We start from the raw sequence: 24,894 nt of genomic DNA on the forward strand, positions 1-24,894 counted from the left end.
TCAGCTGAAGCAGGAAGAATGAGCCCCACAGTGATTCAGAGGTGCCAGTCCTGGCCAAGGTGCAGCATGCACGGGCCAGGGGATGAGGCCGCCTCTCCTCTGCCACCAGCAGAACCCTGAGTGATGCTCCCTGCAAGGCAGTGGGTGTGAGGCTGCTCCCCGAACGCTGAACCAGAGAGGATTATGTTCGAGCTTTAAGATCTAGTGAAACTTGCCTTACTAGGTTTTGGACTTGCTTGAGACTTATCAGCCCTTCTTTTCCTTTTGAAAGGGGAATGTCTATCCTATACCCATCCCACCATTATATTTTAGAACAAAATAACTTGTTTCACAAGTTCACAGCTAGAGACAAATTTTGCCTCCGGATGAATTGAATCTAACCGATATCTGATTTAGATGATGTTTAGATGAGACTTTGGACTTCAGACATTAGAATTGATGCTTGGAAAGATTTAAGACTTTGGGGCTTACTAGGATGGAATGAATATAGTTTGCATGTGAGGAGGACATGAATTGTGTTGGGTCCCATGGTAGAATGATATGAACTGAATTATGCCTCCCAAATTCATATTTTGAAACCCTAATCCTCAGTGTTACTACATTTGAGCATAGAGCCTTTGTAACTAAAGTTAATGGAGGTCATAAAGGTACAACCCTCATCTGATAGGGTTAGTGCCTTTATAAGCAAAGGAAGAGAGAGATCTCTCTGTCTCCACATGCATGCAACAAGGAGAGGGCCTGTGAGTACACAGGGAGAAGGCAGCCCTCTGTAAATCAGAACGAGTCCTCACCAGAATCTGCTAACACTTTCATCTTGGACTTGCCAGCCTCCAGAACTGTGAGAAAATAAATTTTGATTAAGTCAACCAGTCTATAGTACTTTGTTATGGTAGCCCAAGCAGACAAACACAAATACTAAAACTTATGCTTGAGTTTTGTTTCTCTCTTTTATTTCGTTGCTGAGACTTTCTATTTTTTTATTTGTTTCAAGCATGTTTGTAATTGATCATTGTGGCATTTTACAGTGGCTGCTTAAAAAACTTTGTCAAGTAATTCTAACATCTCTCTCTGTCATATCTTCCTTGACATCTGTTGATTTTTCAAAAGATCCAGTTTGATCTTCCTGGTTATGATCAGGACACATGTGTTTTTATTGGAACCTGGACATTTCATGTATTATATTATAACACTCTAGATTTATTGAAAGCTTCTGTTTTAGGTAGACTTAAAATCACTGCTCTGCAGGGAAAGGTATAGCACAGCCTTCTTACTGCCAGGTAGGCTTCCCCTCTGATGCTGGGAAAGACTGAAGGCAGGAGGAGAAGGGGACGACAGAGGATGAGATGGCTGGATGGCATCACCAACTCGATGGACAGGAGTCTGAGTAGACTCCCGGAGTTGGTGACGTACAGGGAGGCCTGGCGTGCTGTGGTTCATGGAGTCACGAGGAGTTGGACACGACTGAGTGACTGAACTGAACTGAGGCTTCCCCCCAGCTTCCGTTGACAGAGGGGGGCCTGGGTTCTGGCTGCTGCTGGTAGATACAGGACCTCGAGCTCCATACCAGTGTCCCCTGACACCGTGTGGGTCGGCTAGCCTCGGGGTGGTAGGAGTCTGAGCTTCCACTGGGCCTCCTGTGACACAGCCCCAGCAAATGTCAGGAGGACTACTCCTGCTCGTCAGTGGGGGTCCAGGCTCCCCTTGCCCTCTCACCCCTGCAGAGAGTGGGTGTCAGTGCTGCCCACCGACAGAAGGCCCTGCCCTCAGGCTGGACCTCTCCTCATAGCTGCTGAGGGGAAAGCCTAGCTCTGCACTCTCTTTGCGGGCCTTGGCTGGGACAAGGCAGCATCTTTTCTGTGGTATGTGACTGGAGTCAAGTGATTATTTTCTGTCTTTTTCTTTATCTCTTTTAAAGAGAAGCCACTCCCTGCATCCAAGTGCCAGCTCCCCTCTGGGGCCTTCCTGCCCTTGTTCACTCTCCATTTCCTTCAAGGAGTTATTTTTCATATGGTGTCCAAAGTTAATAGTTATTACCTACTAATAGCCACTCTGCCATTACTGGCAGGGAACTTCCTTAATTCTGAGGGTTTCCTTTAAAATTAATTTCCTTCTTTAATTCCAAAGGGATTTGGGGGATTAGAAGTATGTGTGATGAACCAAAATTAAGTTAATTTATGGGAATAAATATTTTTTTTTCAAATTATGATGTTCAAATGCCATGTAGAGATAACACATACATTTACTTGGGGAAAGTAGTATAATAGAAAGGGACTCTCACTAAAATTTATTTAAACTCCTACTGCCGTTGGTGGCTGAGCACATCAGTAGTTGGGACAAACCCTTCAGAAGGTCCCTGGGGCACCTCATTTACGAAACTCTGAGTCAATATGGCACTTAAAATTATGCCACTCTTTGCACCTGATAACTATGCTCTTCGTTTGATCAAAGGTAGGACACTAAAAGTCAGAGATTATTATTTTTCATCATTATCTAAATAAATTCAAGTCAATGTGATGTTCAGATTTAATGGCAGTGGTGTGCAGGGCAGGCAGCACAAAGCGATTTTGGGGGAAATAAAGTATGTGAGCTTTTAAACATTCTTTATATCATCTCATATTCAGTGATGCCACAACTATGGTTATATAATTTATAATATTCAAAGCTAAAATATGTATCTAATAGGACCTCTTCATCTCTACATTCAACCAAACAACATCAATTTATATATATATATATATAATATAAAAATTTGTGTATACACAAATGTACACATTTCTTGAACTTCCTAGAGAAATAAAACCAATATAAACATTTCTTAACTCTCATACCAAATTTATTTTTATCTGCCTGATATTTTAAGATTGGTTTGAAATTGATGTGATTACTTATTTATATTTGCTGTTACTATCATTACTATGATATGCAAGGCAGCTTAGAAGATTTTCCTCATATATCATGTTTGAATTGACCAAAAGCTAGAAAACTTCATAGACTTCACTTTTCCTCAGCTCCTGTGGTTTCAACTCAGAACTAAATAGCTTTAGGAGGAGAAATACTATTCAGTGAAGTGTTCTTCTTACTTGTGTTTTATCTTTTGGATTTACTAAAAATAGCTGCTTGGTCAAATAGCTCACTTCTACCCTTGGCATCCAAGGCTACAGAGGCTAAATGTGATAATATGATGAGTTTCAAATTACCCAGTCCGACAACTCTCTGCTGCTAGGAGACAAAGCAGTGCAGATTGTCGTCATTATTCTGATGAGCCACGTGCTCTGGCTTCTCTAACGCAGAACTGAATTAACATACATTTCTCTTACTGTTATATCTACTCTCAAGAATTCAAATAGTTATTGAAATTAGCCCTGGCTTCTAGAGCTGTGTTTCCCAGTCTGTAAGGAAATTCCTTAAAGATAATTCAGTTCAGTTCAGTCACTCAGTCATGTCCGACTCTTTGCAACCCCATGGACTGCAGCATGCCAGGCCTCCCTGTCCATCACCAACTCCCGGAATTTACTCAAACTCATGTTCATTGAGTCGGTGATACCATCCAGCCATCTCATCCTCTGTCATCCCCTGCTCCTCCTGCCTTCAGTCTTTCCCAGCATCAGTGTCTAATGGCATGGCTTAAATTTGGAAGTGAGTGCTTAAACAAATCAAGACTATTTAGAGAAGGAAATAGTCCTTTTCTTGTTCATTTTATTTGTGAAGTTATGCCTTAAGTAGTAGACCAAGTTTCATGAGAAATCATCTGAATTGATGAGAACATACTCTAAATTCGATGTGGACACTATTTTGGTGGCTCTCCAGTAGACACAGTTTCAGGCCATAAGTGTCATCAGGTTGAGCTGTTAGAGTGTTCAAACATGTGAGAAAACAGCTCTGCCACTGCTTTGGTCATGCCAGTATGGAGCAACTCTGCTGGTCTATGGGTGTCTAGAGTGCAGGTTTCAGAGAACCTGGTGTGAGGTTGTGGAGACATGCTGGAGCTTTATCTGTGTTATACGTTGGTTGACCTTGATTACTGTCTGGCAGCTGTGTCAGGGGTGCTCTGCTCTTAGCACCCTGCGAGGTATAGTGGGAAACAGGCATGGCCAGGGTTCCAGGAGCAAATGCTGAGCAGATTAAATAATTCAGTGAAAACCCTTGTGAAACTGAGGGCTGTTTGGGGAAGCTCATGGGGGTCATATTCGGAACTGAGCCTGGAGGATTTGGATGGAAGAAAGCATAATGGATAAAGGATAAAACACAGTTGACAGGTGATGAGTTTGTGGAGGCACTGACTTCCCCCTTTGGGGAAGAGAAGGGCAGTGTCACAATTCAGATGTTGTTATTGTTCAGTCTCTCAGTCATGTCTCCCTGTGACCTCGTGCTGCTGCTGTTGTTGTTATATGTTGCTGTTGTTGTTTAGTCACTACGTCACTAAGTCAGTCTCCATGGACTGCAGCACGCCAGGCTCCTTTGTCCTCCACTGTGGCCCAGGGTTTGCTGAAATTCGTGTTCATTGAGTCAGCGATGCTATCTAACATCTTATTCTCTGCTCCCAGATAGGAAGGGCCTTAAATTCCAAAATGTAGAAACAGACAGAGAAGTGATGTGGAATAAGGGGAGGGAGTGCTGAAGTCATTGTTTTGGAAGTGAAAACAAGTGCTTGGAATGTCATGAAGCAATGGAGGTGATAAGAGCTGAGAACAGGGTGGTGGCCAGTGTGACAAGTAGATTATGAGATGGGCTCTGGGCCCATGTATGAGTCAAAGACGGCATAGTGATTTAAGACCAGGTGACTTGCAAAATGCTATTTTCTATGAGAAATTGGGAAGTGATTGGAAGGAGCTACTGCTATGAATGTGTAAAAAGCTAATTGGATTATGAAAGGGACAGGAAAGTATATGGAGGGGTTTGATCCTCCTATTCCTGGCCTTTGACTTGCTTCTCATGGAGATCTTCTTCACAAAGGAAGCAGCCCTTCTACTGGGAGGGTGACAGTCGTTTGTCTTCTTCCCTGATTTGATTCCACTTAAGTCTGTAGACACACAGAGCATGGTCTCTCAACTCTACCTCAGACCAGCGGGTAGTCAGTGACCCCATGTAATTTTGCAGAGACCCAACTGTGGGGGTGGTGATGGGCCATTTGACTAGCAAATCTCAGTCTTCCACTATTGCTTTCTGGGTAACAGAGCAGCAATGTTATCTGTTCATCTCCATCTGCAGAGAGCTGCACTCACTTCTCAGCTGATTCTGGACAGGCAAAGCCCCACTGATCTCATTGGTACCTGCTTGATTGAAAGCAAGGATGCGGAGTGTCTCATAGGTCATTAGAGATCATGTATCCACAGACATTTATATTTTACAAAGTTTCTAATTTAGATTATGGAATTGATGGGTCGGGTGTTGACTTGGTTTTCAGTTCAGGAGACTGATGGGGCAGTTGAAGGCAGGTGGGTCACACAGGTGATGGTTGGTGAGGTCACCTGGGACAGGTACTCTGCCGATTCCTACCTCAGTTTTAGAAGAAGGAGGGAGACTGAGGACATGGGCATCAGAGAACTAAAATCCTATACAGTTTGCCAATCATCAGAATTCTGATCACCTCCTAACCTGCATTGCTTCTAACATAGGCAGTGAATGCACAGAGTAGAAGAAGCTTCCTCACTGTCCTCACAGCCTGTCATGTAAGACTAACCGGTGGTTCCCACACACTTGGTTTGCTTTTGACAATTAGAAAATGAATTCATGTACAAAGATCTTCTCATGAGACTGGATTTGACACCAAACAAAACTTCTGTCCAGCCTATGGCTGTTCCTCAGTCGCTGTTTACTGTGGGTCTACTGCGTATCAGGCACACGGTGAATACTTGGTTGTCACGGGTTCATGTTGCCCTGAGCACCTCCAGGCTGTTCCCCTCAATCTGCAGATGACAAAGCGGAGCTTAGAGCAGAACAGTGACGGTCGGGATCATGCCAAAATCTTTCTCTCATCGTTAGACAAAAACTCACGGCTTCTAAAAGGCCTTGTAAACAAGGGGTTGGTGTGCCATTGTGGCCATTTATTCAGGATTTGCAGTGCCAGAAGAGGACAGATAGGAAGTGTCAACCCGGGGACAGAGCTGCTCGGAAAGCAGTGATGAATTGCCAAGTTGGCTGTGGGTGAAAATGTTTTGAACCTTCTTGCCTAGCTCCACTGATGTATAGTTGGAGGAAGGCAAGCGTTATGTTTTTGGAGCTCTAAATCATGACAGAGGACGGTGGCATGGCAAACTTGATGGCCTCATTTATGGTTGTCCCAGCTAAGAGATTGTTTGCCACGCATCTGACACAAAGAGCAGAATTTAGTGCTGCTAAATGTCATTGATATCAATAGGCCATTTAATACTAGCAATTTGAAAAACAAGACGATATGAGTTATTAGTGTGCATTGTAGTTGACATTCATACATTTCTCTGTGATTTCAATTAACTTTTATCTAGTTACAGTTCTGATTTTCTGGGGTCCTTATTGTTGGATTATGGTGGTCCATAATCTACCCCACCCCATCCCCATCAGCAGTGGAGAAAGAGGCTTGGAGGCCAGTGAGCCTGCAGGTAACAGAGGCAGCCTCTCCTCAGCCTCTGATCCTTGAAGCACAGACAGGCTTTCCTGGTCTGCATGCCCCTTGGCCACAAAGCTCAAGGAAAGCCACACCTAGTCCCATGGAGAGAGTCAGGACCATGTACCCAGCCACACCCAGTCCCATGGAGAGTCAGGACTGCCTGCCCAGCCACACCCAGTCCCACGGGGAGAGTCAGGACCACATGCTCAGCCACACACAGACCCATGGGGAGAGTCAGGACCACATGCCCAGCCACACCCAGTCCCATGGAGAGAGTCAGGACCGTGTGCCCAGCCACACCCAGTCCCATGGAGAGAGTCAGGACCGCGTGCCCAGCCATATCCAGTCCAACGGGGAGAGTCAGGACCGTGTGCCCAGCCACATCCAGTCCCATGGGGAGAGTCAGGACTGCCTGCCCAGCCACACCCAGTCCCATGGAGAGTCAGGACCACATGCTCAGCCACACACAGACCCATGGGAAGAGTCAGGACCGCGTGCCCAGCCACACACAGTCCCACAGGGAGAGTCAGGACTGCCTGCCCAGCCACACCCAGTCCCATGGGGAGAGTCAGGACCGCGTGCCCAGCCATATCCAGTCCCACGGGAAGAGTCAGGACCGTGTGCCCAGCCACATCCAGTCCCATGGGGAGAGTCAGGACTGCCTGCCCAGCCACACCCAGTCCCATGGAGAGTCAGGACCACATGCTCAGCCACACACAGACCCATGGGAAGAGTCAGGACCGCGTGCCCAGCCACACACAGTCCCACAGGGAGAGTCAGGACTGCCTGCCCAGCCACACCCAGTCCCATGGGGAGAGTCAGGACCGCGTGCCCAGCCACACGCAGTCCCACGGGGAGAGTCAGGACCACGTGCCCAGCCACACCCAGTCCCATGGGGAGAGTCAGGACCGCGTGCCCAGCCACACGCAGTCCCACGGGGAGAGTCAGGACCACGTGCCCAGCCACACACAGACCCATGGGGAGAGTCAGGACCGGGTACCCAGTGGTCCAGTCTGTACCCCGCCACGTCTGCACCCCCACCACCCCAGAGCTCCCAGCTGCATGCCCACGTCCTGGATGGCTTCTCTCCAGGCCATCTAGGCGGGCTTCCACGCTCTCCTGAAAGCCTCATTTGTCCCAAAGGCCCCCCTCTTCCCTGTGCCCCCTGCTCTTCGCCCTCTTCCCATCTTCCTTGAGGACACTGGCATTGAGTGGCTAGCTCCGCAGTTGGGGGAGGAGGGAAGGTGCTCTCTGCTCTCCCGCATGTCTCTGCACCCAGTCATCCTTGGCTCTCAGAACCGCCTGGGGCACTGAGACCTATTGCCCCAAGGTTTGTGCTTCTTTCTAAGCTTTGCGATTCACAGTTCTTGGCCGGCTCACATCTTCCAGGGGTTGTGGGGGCCTCCGTACTTCTTTGGGGCAGGGGACAGACTCACAGCCCATAGTGTATGGATTGGGTCCGGAATGAGGGGGTGCTGGTGGGACGTGGGCAGCCCTTGTCCCTGTGGACATGGCTGGGCTGGGGCCAGCCTCACAGAGCAGCAGCCTGGCCTGCCCTGGGGCACAGCGGCTGGGGAAAGGACAGGGGCACAATACAGCAGGAAGCGAGATGCCTGCGCCAGTCTGGGGACAGCGGGGAGCCTCATCACCGTCCACCACCCACTCCACACTCAGCCCTGGCCAGAACCCAGCGTGCTACTCTGCTCCAGTCCATGTGTCAGCGCCACAGCCCTGCAGCCTTCAGAATCTCACCTTGTTTATGGGGAACTCAGGGAGCTGTCAGCACAAGCCTGACTGTGTCTGTGACCAGACACTTGGAAGGCAGCTTGCCAGTCTGGAGTGCATCGTCAGCCCCCCGCGCCACCCCGGCCACGTCCCCCACAACAGAGAAGGGAACTTACGGCAGAACGCACTTGCGCTGGAGGGCTTCAATGCAGCCCATGTGAAAACACGCTTCTGCATTACCTGAGACTTGGAAGGTCATGCTAGTTTAAAAACACATGACAAGAACACTCAGACTCCACTTGCGGTGTAATTCAAGTGTAGCATCCGTAGTATCCCATTAACTGGTGAGCACGTCTGCTCTATTTACATCATTCTGTTTGATATCTTACTCATACACAGATGGCACTGGAATCGTGTCACTAATTCTCAGGGTTCTAACGACCCCCTCGCCAAGGAGCCTCCTGAGAAGTAGGGTTCCCAACTCTGGGAGCTGCGGCTTTGCTCAGAGACAGGACGCACTGAGGGGGGAACACCCAGTGAAAGAGGAAAGTGATACAAACTCACTGAGAGATGTGTCGACCTAGAGCACTGTGTTGCCCTCAGGTCATCATTAGCCGTCAGACACACACTGACTAGGAATGCTTGGGGTGCCCACCGGGCCCATATGAGCCACGGCAGCCCGCTCACATTCTCTGATGGGAGCCAGTGCTGAGGCTGGACGGGCCTCCGTGGTTCCTGTTAGGACCTCACGACATACTCAGCAGCAACCGCCCGGAAAAGGAAGCTTTGAAAAAACCAGGTTTATCACTCAGAGATCTCAGCGGGCACACAGAACACCCAGGGCCATGCAGCACAGTCATGGGTGAGGGAAAGAGGAAGAACATAGATGTGGGGCCCTGCCTTCATTGGGGTCCAGGGTGGGGTGCGTCGGGTTTCACCAGTTCAATTTTTATTGGCAAATTCAAAACATAAGAATGGGAATTAGGTGTTCTACCTAGCGAGAATTATCAGTTATCTAGGTCACCTTGGGTTTTCTTGAAGAGGAACTGTGTGGGTGGGTTGGTCCTTTATCTAGTGGAGTATCTGGGAACATGCTCATATGAGGTGAATGCCTTTTAAACAGGTGCCTTGGCAATCAGCCATTGAAAGCTTGATGCCAGGCACTTAACACTACAATTTTAAAAAGTTTATTATCCGTCACTTGCACTCCAGAGACCTACATTCACATCATGTCCCTGGTAAAAAGAGTCGATACCTAAGATGTAATGTCACCCAATCTAAATCTGTAGATTGGATTCAGGTCCAAGATAAATCTCATCAGAGTATTTTGGGGAAAGCCTGATTCTAACATGTGTGTGGGTGAAGATGAAAAGGGGACACCTTGTTCTTCCAGCTGCTGGTGTCTAGAGTTCTGCACTCTGTGTGGTTAAGATGAGGGGCTTGAAATCGCGATAGAAAAAGGAAGCAGAACAGACAATTCCACAGAGAGAGCCTGTGCCCGAAGGAGACCTTACCTGTCAGAACAGGCCCTGCAAAGATGTGGGAGGGAGGAACGGCTTAATGATTCCGGTGGCAGCACAGAAAATCTCATGGAGAGGGTGCAATTGGATACTTATATAGGAAAATATGTACAGAAGTCAGCGTGTCAAGGCCCTAATGGTTAAAGATGGAGCATTCCAGCTTTGATCAGGAGGGCCTCCGAAATAAGATGCAGAGATTAAAAGGTTGATAAATTTAACTCACTTAGGCTACCATTTATAAAAAAATATTTTTTAAGTGAGCAAAGTGATATAGGCACAACTTGAAGATGTTTACAACACATGGAACAAAAAAATTATGTATATCAGAATATATAAAGAAAACATGATTCAAACGGGTAAAAAACACAATCAGATTTTATGAAGAAAACATAGCAAAAAAATAAATAAAACCTTTGTTTAGTGATGTCTGTAAAACTACAGAGCAAACAATGCAGTGATTATGTGATTATTTTCCAAGTTTGGAAAAGAACCTGTTGGGGGGAAAGTGAGTTCACAGAGGGCTTGGAAGTTTCCTCTGTGTCAACTCAGTGTTTGCTCCATACTTGTTTGTTTTATTATTTTTCAAATATTAGGAATGCTCTTTTGCACGTAAATCAAGAATAAGGGTAGTGATGTGCGCTAGCAGAGAAACTCACACACTTATTAGGAAGGAGTACTCATCACTGGCATGACCCTTCTCCTGGCTCCTTCTGTGGAGGCCTGTGGCCACACGTGCACTCCTGCCCGTCTGCCCAACAGTGGCTGCACCGGGCCCATGAGCCGTGCACCAGGCCCTGCCTGGTGGAGTCCCGGAACCTGCCACCCTGCCCAGGGACGCCTTCCCTGCCAGCCCGCCTGTCTCCTGAGACGCCTGCAGAGGCCTCCCTGTGAGGGCGCACAGCTCTTTGCATTGGGGGTTGATGTCAGGCGGGGAGCCCAGCGTACAAGCTTGTGCAGAAGGCGCTGGGGTCTGGGTGTGGCAGCCGTGCAGATACTCTAGGTGTGTGGGTTCACCGTTGGGGGCCTCGAGAGACATGAGGAGCGCTCGAGCACGCGGGTTCCTTCACGCCAGCCGCTCCCTAGAGCCACTCTTGCAGAGGCGACCCCAGCTGTCCCCCCAAGCCTGTGACCCAGGCCCCCGGAAGTGTGCTCCTCGCCCTCCCAGTGCAGCGGTCGCTGCGCCAGTGCCTCTGCTGCCTCCTCACCTCTCAGCATCTGGGCCCTGCAGGCCCCTCCCCTCCACCGACACACACCCCAGCCGCTGCTTCCCATGACGTCCCCGCGATCTCACCTCCCCAGACTACCCCACTGAAAGCTGCACGTCTCCCCTCGGCAGAGCGTGGGTCTCCCTGTAGCACTCACTACCACCTCACATGTAACATGTTCATGTATATTTGTCTCCCTACTCTGGGAGACGGTCTTCTGTTTATTTTCCATCCACCTGTTCTAGTGTTCTGCTGCCATGACATGTTATCACAAACTTGGCAATTTAATGGAAACAATGTATTTATTAAGTAGCCTTATTGTAGTCATCATTTTATAATATCAGTTCAGTTCAGTTCAGTCGCTCAGTCGTGTCCGACTCTTTCCGACCCCATGAATCACAGCACACCAGGCCTCCCTGTCCATCACCAACTCCCGGAGTTCACTCAGATTCATGTCCATTGAGTCAGTGATGCCATCCAGCCATCTCATCCTCTGTCGTCCCCTTCTCCTCCTGCCCCCAATCCCTCCCAGCATCAGAGTCTTTTCCAATGAGTCAACTCTTCACATATATACATATATAAAATCATGACATTGTACACCTTAAACTTATACAATGATATGTGTCCATTGTATCTCAATAGTTAAAACATTAAAAAATAGAACAACACTTGTATTATCTTCTAGTTCTACAGGTCAGACAGTGAATTTGCCTGGTGTCCCAGCTCTGGGTTTCCCATGGCCAGAATCGTGGTGTCAGCAGGGCTGCCCTCCCTTCTGGAAGCTCTGGGGGCAAGTCCACATCCAGCCCCTCAGGCTGCAGGCAGGATTCAATTCCACGATCTGCATGTTGAAGTCTCTGTTTCTTGCTGGCTGTCACCAGGAATCATTCTTGCCCATAGAAGGGCTAACTCCATACCTTGGGTCACGGCCCCTTCCTACACCTCTAAAACCAGCAATGGAAGTTGAGTCCTTTCTTTCTGCTTCGAATCTCTCTGAGCTGGGTCTCTCTGACTGGCCTCAGCTCGAGGAAGTTCTCTGCTTTTAAGGACTAACGTGGTTATATTGGGTCCACTGGGATCATCTAGGAAATCTCCTGATTTTAAGGCCCATAGCTTTCATTCCATTTGCACGGTGCCTTTTGCCATGTAAGGTAACAGTCACAGACATGACGCTGGGGTTAAAGTTCCTGCTGCCTGCATCACCTGCCTGCCAGGACAGTGCAGACAACCGGACAAGTGCCTTCTGCAAAGTGAAACCTTTATAGGAGCTGATGTAGTCAGATGCTGCTGCAAGTTGTAAGAATCACAAAGAAATGGAGACCAGACATGAAAACTCACTGAGCAGACAACCAGGTTTGTCCTACAAATGAAGCTTAATTTAGCTTATTTTCTAAGGCTAACTTGACCTGGGTCATTTGCCTCTAAGAATTAGAAATGAAACTTAAACTGTTTCCCGGGGTTGATGTGAGGTAACTACTGACCAATTCCGTATCACTTAAGAAAATTCTAATATTGTAACCAACCACTTTGAATAATAAACCATCAACTCTTTCCTGCTATACAAGCTGCCTTATAACAGTGTACCCCTGAGCCTCAATCCGTGCTTTGGTTTGAGAGCTCTCGGTTTGCAAACTCTCTTTTTGGTGTGTGCACAGTGAACTTACTCATTGCTTCTTGAGTGATTCATTGTGTTTACTTTGACTCTTAATGAACCGTTGACACCCTGATGGAGCTCTCATCAGCTCCATTGTAACAGTGGCCAGCAGACATTGTCACAGTCCCATTCTCAGATAGAAGCACTGAGCACAGAACAGGAGCCTTGCCCCAGAGCATGGAGCTGGCAGAGCCCCAGGCCCTGTGGTCTTGGCCCGTGCAACGGTGCACCCAGAAGAGAAGACAGTCCGTGGGAAGCACTGGGCCTGACTTCTGAGCGCTCTGCCGTGTGGAAATGAGAAGGGCTTCGACTGTGGAGCTATCTGCCCTGGTCTGACTGCCTGTGCTTTCTATAGGTCGTTTGACTCTTCAGTCATCCCTCTCACTACTCTTATAAACATGTGTGGTTGTACCAGGCTGCAGACGGTCCCAGGCTTACACTGCTTTCTGTCCCTTGCCATGCAGACGCATATCCTAATTCTGAAGTCGTCTATGTCTGGACCAACGGCACCGCCAAGTCAGTGGTGGTGGCAGAAGATGGCTCCAGGCTGAACCAGTACCACCTCATGGGGCAGACCGTGGGCACAGAGAACATCAGCACCAGCACAGGTAGCCCTCCTCTCCCACACCCACCGTGGGCGCACACCCGGGGGGAGCCCCAGCTCTCCTGAGCCACAAGAAGCTGCCACGTCCAGCCCCACCTCCGGCCACGTACGGAGGCGCAGCTGTGGCGTCCCGGCATTAAGGGTCACGAGGGACGTTAATCCGAGGTGCGTTTGCCCCCGTGTGAGCATCAGTGACCGCGGGCCCTGCTTATGTAACAGTCCTGCCAAACACCGAGATGCCAGCAGCAGCCTCTGCAGCAAAGGCAGAGAGCTTCCTGCACATTTTCCCATTTACCTGCTCTGCTGTTTCCGTTTTACCATTTCAGGGATTCCCCTGGGGTTGAATTTTGGCAAGCACAGCGAGCCACGTAGAAATCGCCACAGCCTTCGAGGGTGCAGTTAACTCTGTCAGGCACAGGGCTGGCTTGAGCCTTCTGGCAGCACAGGCCTGGCGTCACCTGATGCCAAGTGGGCAAGGTCTCCAAAGGAACACAGTGCATTCCTGGCCTACAGCAACACGGGCTGTTCTCAGACCCCAGACCCAGTGGTCATGATCACCAGCTTGGCTGTGAGCAGGGGAGGGTCCTCCGGGGCACCAGATGGCAGGAGAAATGTGGGAGAAGGGTGGAGTGAGTCCTGCTCGCAGCATGAGTTCTAAGCCCCAGATGGTCCCCCGGTCAGCATCACCACCCCTGGGAACTGGCCAGAAGCAAGGAACGCACATTGCAGCCTTCCACTCAGTGCCCGTCCACTGGAGAGGGCTGGTGTCCTCTGAAAGAGCCTGGCAGGCCTGGGAAGAGGCTGCTGCAACATACTGTTGCTGTGTTCAAGGGGAAGGAAGAGGCAGCAGGCCGGGTTTTATGGGACATGAAGGTGGCATGGCAGATACTTGGGGTTAAGGAGTGCAACGCTAATGAAGAGTGCTACTGTTTCATGTCATTCTGTAAACATTTTAAAATGAGATTCTGCCCCTATTTGCATTTTAAAAATGACCTTTTTTGATTGTTATCTTATACTGCTATCCTCGACTCAAAAATAAAACAGAATGAAAAGAACCGTAACAGCAAAAGAATTTATAAGTTGGAAAGTAACTTCAAATCTGAATGCAAAGAAACAGAATGGCATTTTCCCTCTTCTCAAGCATTGAGAGGCAAAATCAGATCATGGCAAAGCATACCTCCCCCCTTCTCTGTGTCCCTGTCTCCTTCTGTGGGACGGAGCCCAGTCCCTCCTCTCGCCTGCCTGGGGCTGTGGGGAGGGTGTGGTGGCTCTCGGCCCTTCGGGAATTCTGGTCTCCTCTGTAGGGAGCAGGTTTTGCCACACGCAATCTTAATTCATGCTGTGAGGAAAGGCACCTAGGGACACATCCGCAGCTGACCTTACTGAGCGCTGGGCTTTGATTCCAACAGCAAGCGTCCACACTTCAACCAGTCTCAAACGCCTCAACACTGAGCCCATGCTGCAGTCTGACCACCCTCAAACAGATGGCCCCATCTGGGGTCCGCCTCAGCAGAGGCCCCCCGACCCTCCACCTGCATCCACAGTTCTGCCAGACTCACTGGCCACACCGTCTGATTCTCCAATCAGTCAATGGACTCTTGTCCTCAGATCAGCTCAGCTCTGCCTTCACGTCTGGAGGCATCCTTCCCGTCTCCCCAGGGAGAGGCAGACTCACACAGCAAAGGAGCCCGTCTCACCCCGCTCCCCCTGTAGCCGCCTTGGCTGCTTACCAGTTCACCGTCAGTGCAGCGTCATTCTCCGCAATGAGGGGGAGGTCGGCGCTCGCCTCCCACACCACCAGGCAGATCCAGAGAAGGCACTGGGGCATTGCCAAGGAGATGCCCCCACTGTCCCTGGGAGGCGCGGTCAGGACCCGCCACCTCCTGGGTCTGCTGCTTCTCACCCCCTAGCCAGGGGCAGGGCACTGAGCCTGTGGGGCCCTGGAAGCCCACCACCCCTGCCAGCCCTCTGTGGCTGGGAAATGAGGAAAAACCCTCCACCCGCGACAGCGCTCTGTGATGTCCTGAGTTATATGTAGAGAGGCTAAATCCTGAAATCCTGAGGGCAGTAGCAGTGAGGGGGGCAGGTGGAGGGCGGCACAGATTGTAACCAGGGATTAGGAAAACACACAAATCTGATTTTCCCCAGAAAAGCATCCCCCCGCAGAGGCTCTTCAGAGGCCGGGGGTCAGGAGACTTACAAAACAACCAGCCTCTCCTTCACCCAAACAAGACGATTTGTGCAGAGGGAAGGTGGGGAGAAGGGAGCTCCCGAGGAGACTGTGACCAGGGGCAGGGAGCACAGGGCGGGACTGTAGGGCTTCCTTTAGGTGGCTGACTGCACTGATTTGCTTATTTGCAGGTGAATACACAATCATGACAGCTCATTTCCATCTGAAGAGGAAGATTGGCTACTTTGTCATCCAGACCTACCTCCCCTGCATCATGACCGTGATCTTGTCACAAGTGTCCTTTTGGCTGAACCGAGAATCAGTTCCCGCCAGGACAGTGTTTGGTGAGTGTGCCTAACCCAGGCCTGCAGGCTGTGTTCTGCCTAGTCTAACATCCCAGAAAACAACAGCCTAGAGCTGCCTGTCTATTCTGTGACCTTGAAAACAAATTCAGTCTTAAAAGACTAAATTTAGGGCTGCTTTCTGAACCAGGGTTCAGAGCAATTTGATCATCCTTTCGCTCCTGAAAAGCCTTTCACCAGTAGCCTGGTTGTTTTTTTCCTTTTTTTTTTTGAGGCAGGGTTGGCGGCGGGGGCAGGACAGTGTTTTTCAAATCTCCAGCAATCTGTCTTACATGAGATTTTGCTACAATATTTTCACAAGTCTCATAAAGTACTATTTTCTATGTTATCAGGCAGTTTTCTTTGAAATGTGCATGCCACTTCAAAATTAACTCCCAAGCTGCACTCAATATGTTGCATGTGATATGATAGTAATAGGTTATATATATGAAATAGAATATGATAGTAGTAGATCATATATATATAATATAATACATATTACAGTGTGTGTGTGTTAGTTGATCAGTCGTGTCCAACTCTTTGCGACCAGGGGACCTTCCTGACCCAGGTTCTTTACCACTGAACCACCAGGGAAACACTACATATTACCATATATATATGTATAAATGTGAGCTTCCCAGGTGGTGCTAGTGATGAAGAATCCACCTGCCAATGCAGGAAATGTAAGAAATGTGGGTTCGATCCCTGGGTCCTGAAGATCCCCTGGAGAATGAAGTGACAACCCACTCCAGTATTCTTGCCTGGAAAATTCAATGGACAAAAGAGCCTGGCAGGCTAAAGTCCATGGGACCACGGAAATTCGGAAACGACTGAGCAACTGAACAAGAATAACAAATGTATAAATAAACACATATATGAGATATATGCATGTATGATATGTGTATATATGTATACGTAAGTATAAGAATCTAGAATATTATCTGACATCCGTGAGACATAAATCAAATTTAGCCACGTCTAGCTAGCTAGCACCTTGACACAGCAGACGTGATCCAATGTTTAACTCTTACTTGGGAGCTCATTTCATCAAATTCAACATTAAAAGTAATTTTATGGGTCAGCTGTAATGGATATTCACACCTTTCTAAACTGTAAAGTACTGTTCCCACCTCAGCTCTTCCTATTTTACCTTTTCTTCCAAAGAAGGAAAGGTGCCCTGCATTTCCTGCCAAAACTCCTGTAGGTGGAAGAAGCCGGAGATCCTGGAGATTTCCAGGAAGGGCTCAGGACTGCTTCTGTGCAACCAGCTCTCTGCCTCCAACCACGTGCTTCATCTGCCCCCTCTGATTTAGCATCAGGAAGGTGTGGGGGTTGGCTTGTGGCTAGACAGTGTTCCCCCCCGCTCTTTAGGAGAACATTAGTAGATGCGCAAGGAAAAAATTTTAGTTTGGAGGATGCCTTATGTTCCAGTCTGCTTCCTCATAGAGATTTTCAACTAGTGTTAGGATGTTAAAAGACTCAAGGAGACACAAGAAGCCTGTTTAAGGTCACACACAGAGCACTGCTCTCTGGCACAATGATGAGCTGAATTTCTAAGAAAAATCAAAGGTGACCACTGATTTCTCATTAAGCGTCAATTCCATGCACAGTGCCGTGTTCGGTGAGGGTATGTAAATATCTCTGAGGATGACACTGAATGAACACTAAGCTGCTATGACCACCAGCAACATTACACTCTTTTGATGCTGTTTTCTGGGGCTGCCCTAGTGCAGTTCCTCCCACTGAGGGCTTAAGCAATAGAAGTTAGCTGCCTGGAGTTAACTGTTCTGGAAGCTACAAGTCCCAAATCAGCAGAGTTGGTTTTCTCTGAATGAAGGCTCTGTGTCTGGCCTCTCTCCTAGTTTCTGGTAGTTTCTTGGCATGTGGCAGCATAATTCTGGGTTTCACATGAGGTTTTCCCTGGGTGTGTGTGTGTGTGTGTGTGTGTGTGTGTGTGTGTGTGTGAGAGAGAGAGAAAGATACCAGTCATATTGGATTAAGGCCTACCCTAATAACCTCATTGTAACTTCATTACTTCTGTAAACACCATGTTTCTAAGTAAGAGCTGGAAAGTAATTCTGAGTTCCAGAGATTAGGACTTCAGCCTCTGAATTTGGGGAGGATGGCGCACAGTTCCACTGGAACAGCTGCACTGCACTCACACCCCGTGCATAGACATGTACCCTTATGCAAGCAAAACTGTGCTACAAGGAAAGACAGAGCTTGTGGAAACTACACGGGCTGTAAGTGTTCAGCAGACCTGGGTCTAGTATTGGCTCTCATTTGCCTGCTGGTGAATTTGAGTGCATTACTATTTTTAAATCTTTAAGCTCTTCACCTGCCAAATGTGAATATTGACACTCATCCAGAATGTAGCTTAGATCAGGGGCTGGCCCCTAGCAGATGCCCAGTAAAGGCTCAACAGCTCCCTCTGAGGATCTAGACTTGCTGTATGCTCACTGCAGATTTCCCTAGAAGACAAGCAGATGGCTACAGGCATGTTACACAGCAGCCTCAAGGTGACCCAGTTCTTTCTTAAAGGGAGTGCCAAGACCTAGATTCAGATGTGGTACTTCTGTTGCACTTGGGTCCTCGGAGTCTGCAGGTTCCAGTAGGTCCATGTGAAAGCGAGTCTGCTTTACGAGTTTTCTGGATCCCACAGTTTGTCAGGAGCACAGTGAGTCTTTGTGAAGCGCTTCCCCAGAGCCGTGGGGACATCCCTGCCCATCTCAGCTCCACTTTTCTGAGGAACACAAAGATGCCCCAGTCTTCTAACTTATCCGTGTTGGGCATCCGCTCTCTGCAGGGCTCAGGTCAGGACAACAGGGACGCAGTTAGGGTGTGTGTACAAATCAGACCCAATCTCTGCCCGCCTCGATCCATGTTCCGGCAAAGGAGACAACGGACAAGATAAGGACACTGGCAGTGTTTAAAGGAGCATGTTGTGCTATGAGACTCGTAGAGAGACCTGGGCTGAGACAGGTTCTTTCTGTCTGTGTCTCACGCAGGGGTGTTATGCTGGGGTCCGGTGCTAGAGCTGACCCTTGTTCCACTGTCCTCCCCTTATCTTGACCAGGGGTGACCACGGTGCTGACCATGACGACCCTCAGCATCAGCGCCCGGAACTCGCTGCCCAAAGTGGCCTACGCAACAGCTATGGACTGGTTCATAGCCGTGTGTTACGCTTTTGTGTTCTCTGCGCTGATCGAGTTTGCCACCGTCAACTATTTCACAAAGAGAGGCTGGGCCTGGGATGGGAAAAAAGCCTTGGAAGCAGCCAAGATCAAGGTACTGACTTCATTTCCCTCCTTACTCCAGAGGAAACAGGCCTGATTTTATGTCCAACTCTAAGGCCAAGTGTTTCTCTTCCCTACGTCCCTCCCCCTGCAAAATGATTCCTTCCCTTATATTCACGGACCTTACAAAGTCTTATAACAGATCCTGTTTTAACTTTATTTTCAATCACCAGCTTCATTCAAGGGAAAGATCTGATTTCATGGTGATGGTTTGGGCTTGTTTATCCTCAGGCCTATTACTTTTGATGAAGTACCTTCTGTCTGTTCAGGGACTGCTTACCCAGTTTTGAATTGTACAGTCAATGGTTCTGCTCATTCTTTTGCTACTTCACCATGCAGTATCTTCTGCAAGGTGGCTGAAGGTCATGAAGGGAGCATTTGAATTGTTGAAAGCAACACAACAGCAAACACACCCGATTCTACTCATGAGATGATCTGGCTTGCTTAAATGAGGCAAGAGTTATCATGGGAAGCATTTTTCTGTACAGAGCAATTAAGTGCTGAGTATATAGAAAGAGATTGGTGCCTGAATCTAAAAAATATTTAAAGAAAAAGGTTGTGCAACATTCCAACTTGAACCAGGTCCTTGGGGAAAAGAAAATAACATACATGGAAGAGAAAAGAAATAGCACATGGTAAAGTGCTCATTATACCATACATAAAACAAACGAGCAAGTGAGAGATGAGAGATGAGCAGGCCAGAGTTGCCAGAACAGGCTTGAACGTGAAACTCCATCTGTCCTTTGGAAATCATCACAAGGGCAGTCCTGGGGCCTTCCTGGAGACTGGACACCAGACCCACGATGGCGCCTGGATACTCTGCTGCTGTTGAGGGCATTCAGGGGTGCACACCCACAGCTGCACGGCTGTTTTTTCATTCAACTTTTCTTACGAAAAGTCCAAAGTTCTGACTTGACCTGGCCCATCGGATTCTTCCTACTTCCAAGCACTGTGAGTCCACTCCCACACTGAGGTTTTAGTCATGCAAGAAAGACCTCCCCCAGTTCACCTGTATGGAGATGGAGGAAGGCCTAGTGGGGCCATATCAGGCCCCTGAGGGCAGGAGGGGTGGGGAGAGGTGCCGGGGTGTGGGAGGGGCCTTGACAGGCATGACTCTCCCGGACAGGTGTGTCTGGGGGAGGTGACGGGGGCAGGAGCCAGCTGAGCAGAGGAGGTGGTTGGCAGAGAGCTGGGAGAACACTGCAGAGGCAGAGGACTGTCGGACTGGGGGCTCTTGACTGAAGGGTCCCAACAGGCGGAGCCACAGGGGTGTTTGTACCCCAACAAACATGAAGTCTGGGGAGAGGGGCTTCCCAGCACCGTGTTGCAGGGAAGTAAACATTTGCTATGGGCCTGGTGATGGTGGACTGGAGGTGGCCCTCTTGAGTGGGGCAGCCAGCTGGGAGGTGCGGCAGGAACTGAGGCTGTCAGGCTTGTGTCTGTGAGCCTAGGAGGAAGGCGCAATGGCCCTGAATGTTACCGAGTGGGCCATCATCATCGTCAGCCACCTCATTTTCCCGTACCTGGCCTCCCTGTTCTTCCCACTCATCACAGGTCTGAACACAGACCAGAAGGGAGAGGAGGGCTTGGAGGTAAAGTAGCTTATCTCACTCCAGACTAGCACTGATCTCCTGGAAGACCGCATGTTGCCCCCAAAGGTTGTGGAGTGGGGGGTCTATGCCCTCGGCCCAGTGGAGGCATCAGGGTATCTGCAGGCATCCCTGCCAGCAAGCCCTACTTTAGACACGGTGGTGAGCACGAATAAGGAAGCGTATCGTTACTCTTTTTGCGTGAACTGGCTTTTACGTACAGGCGGAGAAAACTTGAACACCAAACTGCTTACCATCATTACCTGTTGGGGTGTTCAGAGTTGGGGGTGCCAGGCAGTTTTTAGGGGTGAACACCTGTGAAAGGGTAGAGGAAAAAGTTCAGGTTGACCGTGAAGGGAGCGGTCTGCTGGCCTCGGCGCCCTGCGCTGGGCGCCAAGTCTTCCCGGAAGGAGCACCAGGGCCCGTCTCTGACCGCCGTGGCGGTCCTCAGGCTTGTGCGCCGCCTCCCTCGAGCAGGACACCCGCGTCTGAGACCACTCTGCTGTCCTCCAGTGTGTGCCCTGCCCTGCTTACCCCAGGACGTGAAGGCTGCACCAGACGCTGACTGTGCAGCACAAGAGCTGGTCTGTCAGGCTGGAGGCAGCCCCGCACGGGTGCGCGCAGAGCCACAGGGTCTGCAGAGAGCCCTCCTGCACAGTTGCTCGCAGGCCTGCTCTGCTCTGAGGCTCACGGCCGTCCTCGCCACGGGCCCAGGCTCTCACGCTCCCTGGGTCTGTGCGCACACGCACTCAACCTCGCTTTCCGCCGCTGCTCCCCGCTCCCTCTCCATGCCCTTCCTCCCTGCTTTTTACCGTTCACATACGCTTAGTCGTTGATATATTTTCTTTTCTTTTTTAAAACTATAGTCACCAGGCTGTGCACTACATTTCCCGATCTTATTTATTTTAAAACTGGACGTTTGCACCTTTTGACCACCTTCATCCACTTTGCTCCCCACCCCACCCTGACCTCTGCTGACCCCTAATCTGCTCTCTGTATCTATGAGTTCAGCTTTTTTGTTTATTTGGGTCCTACATATAAGTGAAGTCGTATGGTATTTGTCTTTGTCTGATTTATTTCACTTAGCACAGTGCTTTCAAGGTCCATCCCTGCTGTAAATGACAGGATTTTCTTCATTTGGCTGAATAGTATTTTCCATTGTGTGTGTGTGTGTATGTGTATAGTATATAGTATGAGGCTTCCCTGGTGGCTCAGCAGTAAAGAATCCACCTACAATGCAGGAGACACAGGATCCATCCCTTGGTCGGGAAGATCCCCTGGAGGGGGAAATGGCAACCCACTCCAGTATTCCTGCCTGGGAAATCCCATGGAAAGGGGAGGCTGGTGGGCTACAGTCCATGGGGCCGCAAAAGAGTGGGACACAACTTAGCGACCAAACAGCATTCATATATATATATATATGTATGTATATTCATGGTCAGTCACTTCAGCTGTGTGTATATGCATATATATATATATACATATATGTGCATTTTGTTTAACTCTTCATCTATTGATGGATACTTGTTGTTACCAGTCTTTGCTATTGTGAGTAATACTGTCTTGGATGTGAAATTCTAGAACAGGCAAAATAGTTTATGGCATAAAAACTGAGAATAGTGGTTCCTTTTGCTGGGATGAGGATGGAAATGGGCTGGGAAGGGGCATGGTGACCTTCTGGAGTGCTGATGGTGTTCTGTCTTGGTCACCGAGATGGTGATATATTATCTTTAACGTATTCCTGTGTTTTTCTAAATTTAATTCAATGAGTCTATGTTAACTTGGTAAAAGAACAGAATTTTCCCCAACTTTCTATCATGCGAATTTGCAAACATGTGGAAATGTTGAAAAATTACACAATGAAAACCTCTACTGTTAACGTTTTACTATGCTTCTGTCATCGCCACCTATCTGTCATTTATGTTACCTAACATCTATCTATCCATTCATCCATCCAGCCATCCTCAATCCATCAATGCTTCTTAACTCTTGATGGATTCAAAGTAAATAATGCATTTCCCACTAAATAATTCAGCAAGCATATCACTAATTAGAGTTCAATATTCATTTACTGTTTGATTCTTTTGAAGCAAAAATTTATAGTATGACGTGCACAAACACTAAGTGTACTCTTGAGAAGGTTTGACGAACATGGTCAACTGTATAACCCAAATCCCTATGATGACAGAGCATGTTGTCACACTCCAGAAGGCCACTGTCCCCCTTCCCAGTCCATTCCTGTCCTCGCCGAACCAAAGGGAACCATTTCCTAACTTTTCTACTGTAAACTATTCTGCCTGTTCTAGAATTTCACGTTCAAGACTGGCCACACGGGGTTCTAAGCCTAGAAGTCTGTGGAAGGCTGTCCTCCGCCAGAGATAAGCTGATCCCCCTGTCTGTCTCTATCTCTTTTGAGAACTGATGCTGCTAAGTCACTTCAGTCGTGTCCGACTCTGTGCGACCCCAGAGACGGCAGCCTACCAGGTCCCCCGTCCCTGGGATTCTCCAGGCAAGAACATTAGAGTGGGTTGCCATTTCTTTCTCCAGTGCATGACAGTGAAAAGTGAAAGTGAAGTCGCTCAGTCGTGTCCAACTCTTAGCGACCCCATGGACTGCAGCCTACCAGGCTCCTCCGTCCATGGGATTTTCCAGGCAAGAGTACTGGAGTGGGGTGCCATTGCCTTCTCCGTGAGAACTGATAGTTGCTTGCAAACATCATGCCCTTACATTCTTCTTGTATTTTGCAGAAAAAGGAGCGAGAGCTTACAATAAATAAGTCAACTAATGCTTATACTACTGGGAAGATGACCCACCCCCCAAACATCCCAAAGGAGCAGACCCCCGCAGGGACCACAAATGCCTCTTCAGCCTCAGTAAAACCTGAAGACAAGACTTCTGAAAACAAAAAGACTTACAACAGCATCAGCAAGATTGACAAAATGTCCCGAATTATATTCCCACTTCTGTTTGGCACTTTCAACCTAGTCTACTGGGCAACATATTTGAATAGGGAGCCAGTGATTAAAGGGGCTACCTCTCCAAAATGACCTTTTGTGCTCCCAAACTGCAAGAGAGCCATACGTCAGTGACGGGCACCAAGGAGAGGTTGAACTTGGGGGGCCTTCCTTATTTGGGCACTATCTTTCAGGAAATTTTTGCATGTTTAATTATATGTACAAATAATATTGCCTTGATGTTTCTAAATATAATGTCAGATGTTTCAGAGATGACACATTGATAAATAAATCAAGCCACTTTCTAGAAAAACAGGAGACATGGCACTGACACTCAGATGCTCAGCACCTTACACTGATAGTTTACAAACAAGCATATTTTTAACTGTTCCAAGTGTTACCTAACACTGTTTTTTATACTTCAGATGTCATTTCATACAAATTTTCCCAGCAAATAAATATTTTAGGAAATGCTCCATGATTATTACTTGACCAACTCTCACAAGAAACAGATATCACAAAGAGCACATTTTGCATTGAAAATTCAACTATGGGCATTTATGTACAAAACTAATTGCCTTTGATAATTCTTTGAAATTAAAGAATTTAATTGCTCTGAAATTAAAACTACTGCATGATCTTATGTTAAATAAAATAAATACTTATGCAGACATTTAATAATAGAAGTATATAGTATGTTAGATTAACAGATAAAATATTTCCCCAAGGAAAAATTTAACTGCTTAAAAAATTTTTTTTGGTGGAGTGGGAGTGAAACTTACTTCTATCCCTCTGACCACCCACCCCCCTACCGACTAACTGAACAATGACCAAGAAAGAAAAGATCTTAAAACAAAAAGTAGTGTGATGACAGTCTTGGCATCTGACCTGAGCATACACTGTCTGAAACACTGACCACAATTCACTGCAGCCAGAGTATAGTGCTTCAGTGGTGAGAAATTGTAAATGAGTTATTTTCCGTTTTATTTCCCTGTATGTTATTTCATGATTGACTTATTGCTCTGTTAGCTTTTGTATATGAACCCTAAATGTTCATTAAAAAATAAAAAGGAGACTGATCTTGTGGAAAATATGTCATTTTCTGAAAATATTTCAAATTTTGGTGGGTGTACTGACTCATTTTCTAAAGATGATATAAAGGAAACCCATCATAAAGGTGCTTGGGAAAAAAGCCTCTTACTTAGCTGTTCATCTCTGTTCCAGTCTGATTCTTCTGGGTAGCATGTAAA

The 24,894-nt window shown here is 48.0% G+C and overlaps 1 protein-coding gene across 1 annotated transcript in view; it reads left to right on the plus strand.

Annotated features, from left to right (window-relative positions):
* The window catches only part of GABRA5 (gamma-aminobutyric acid type A receptor subunit alpha5), a 92,555-nt gene extending 68,818 nt beyond the window's left edge, over nt 1-23,737 (plus strand). Inside the window, exons 6-9 of the mRNA XM_068990938.1 lie at nt 13,155-13,298; nt 15,656-15,808; nt 18,882-19,093; nt 23,438-23,737. Coding sequence (XP_068847039.1) covers nt 13,155-13,298; nt 15,656-15,808; nt 18,882-19,093; nt 23,438-23,737 — 809 coding nt within the window. The remainder of the gene's footprint in view (nt 1-13,154; nt 13,299-15,655; nt 15,809-18,881; nt 19,094-23,437) is intronic.
* The last annotated feature ends 1,157 nt before the right edge of the window (nt 23,738-24,894 follow it).

The sequence above is a fragment of the Capricornis sumatraensis genome, chromosome 19 (assembly GCF_032405125.1).
Source record: "Capricornis sumatraensis isolate serow.1 chromosome 19, serow.2, whole genome shotgun sequence".
Taxonomy (NCBI): domain Eukaryota; kingdom Metazoa; phylum Chordata; class Mammalia; order Artiodactyla; family Bovidae; genus Capricornis; species Capricornis sumatraensis.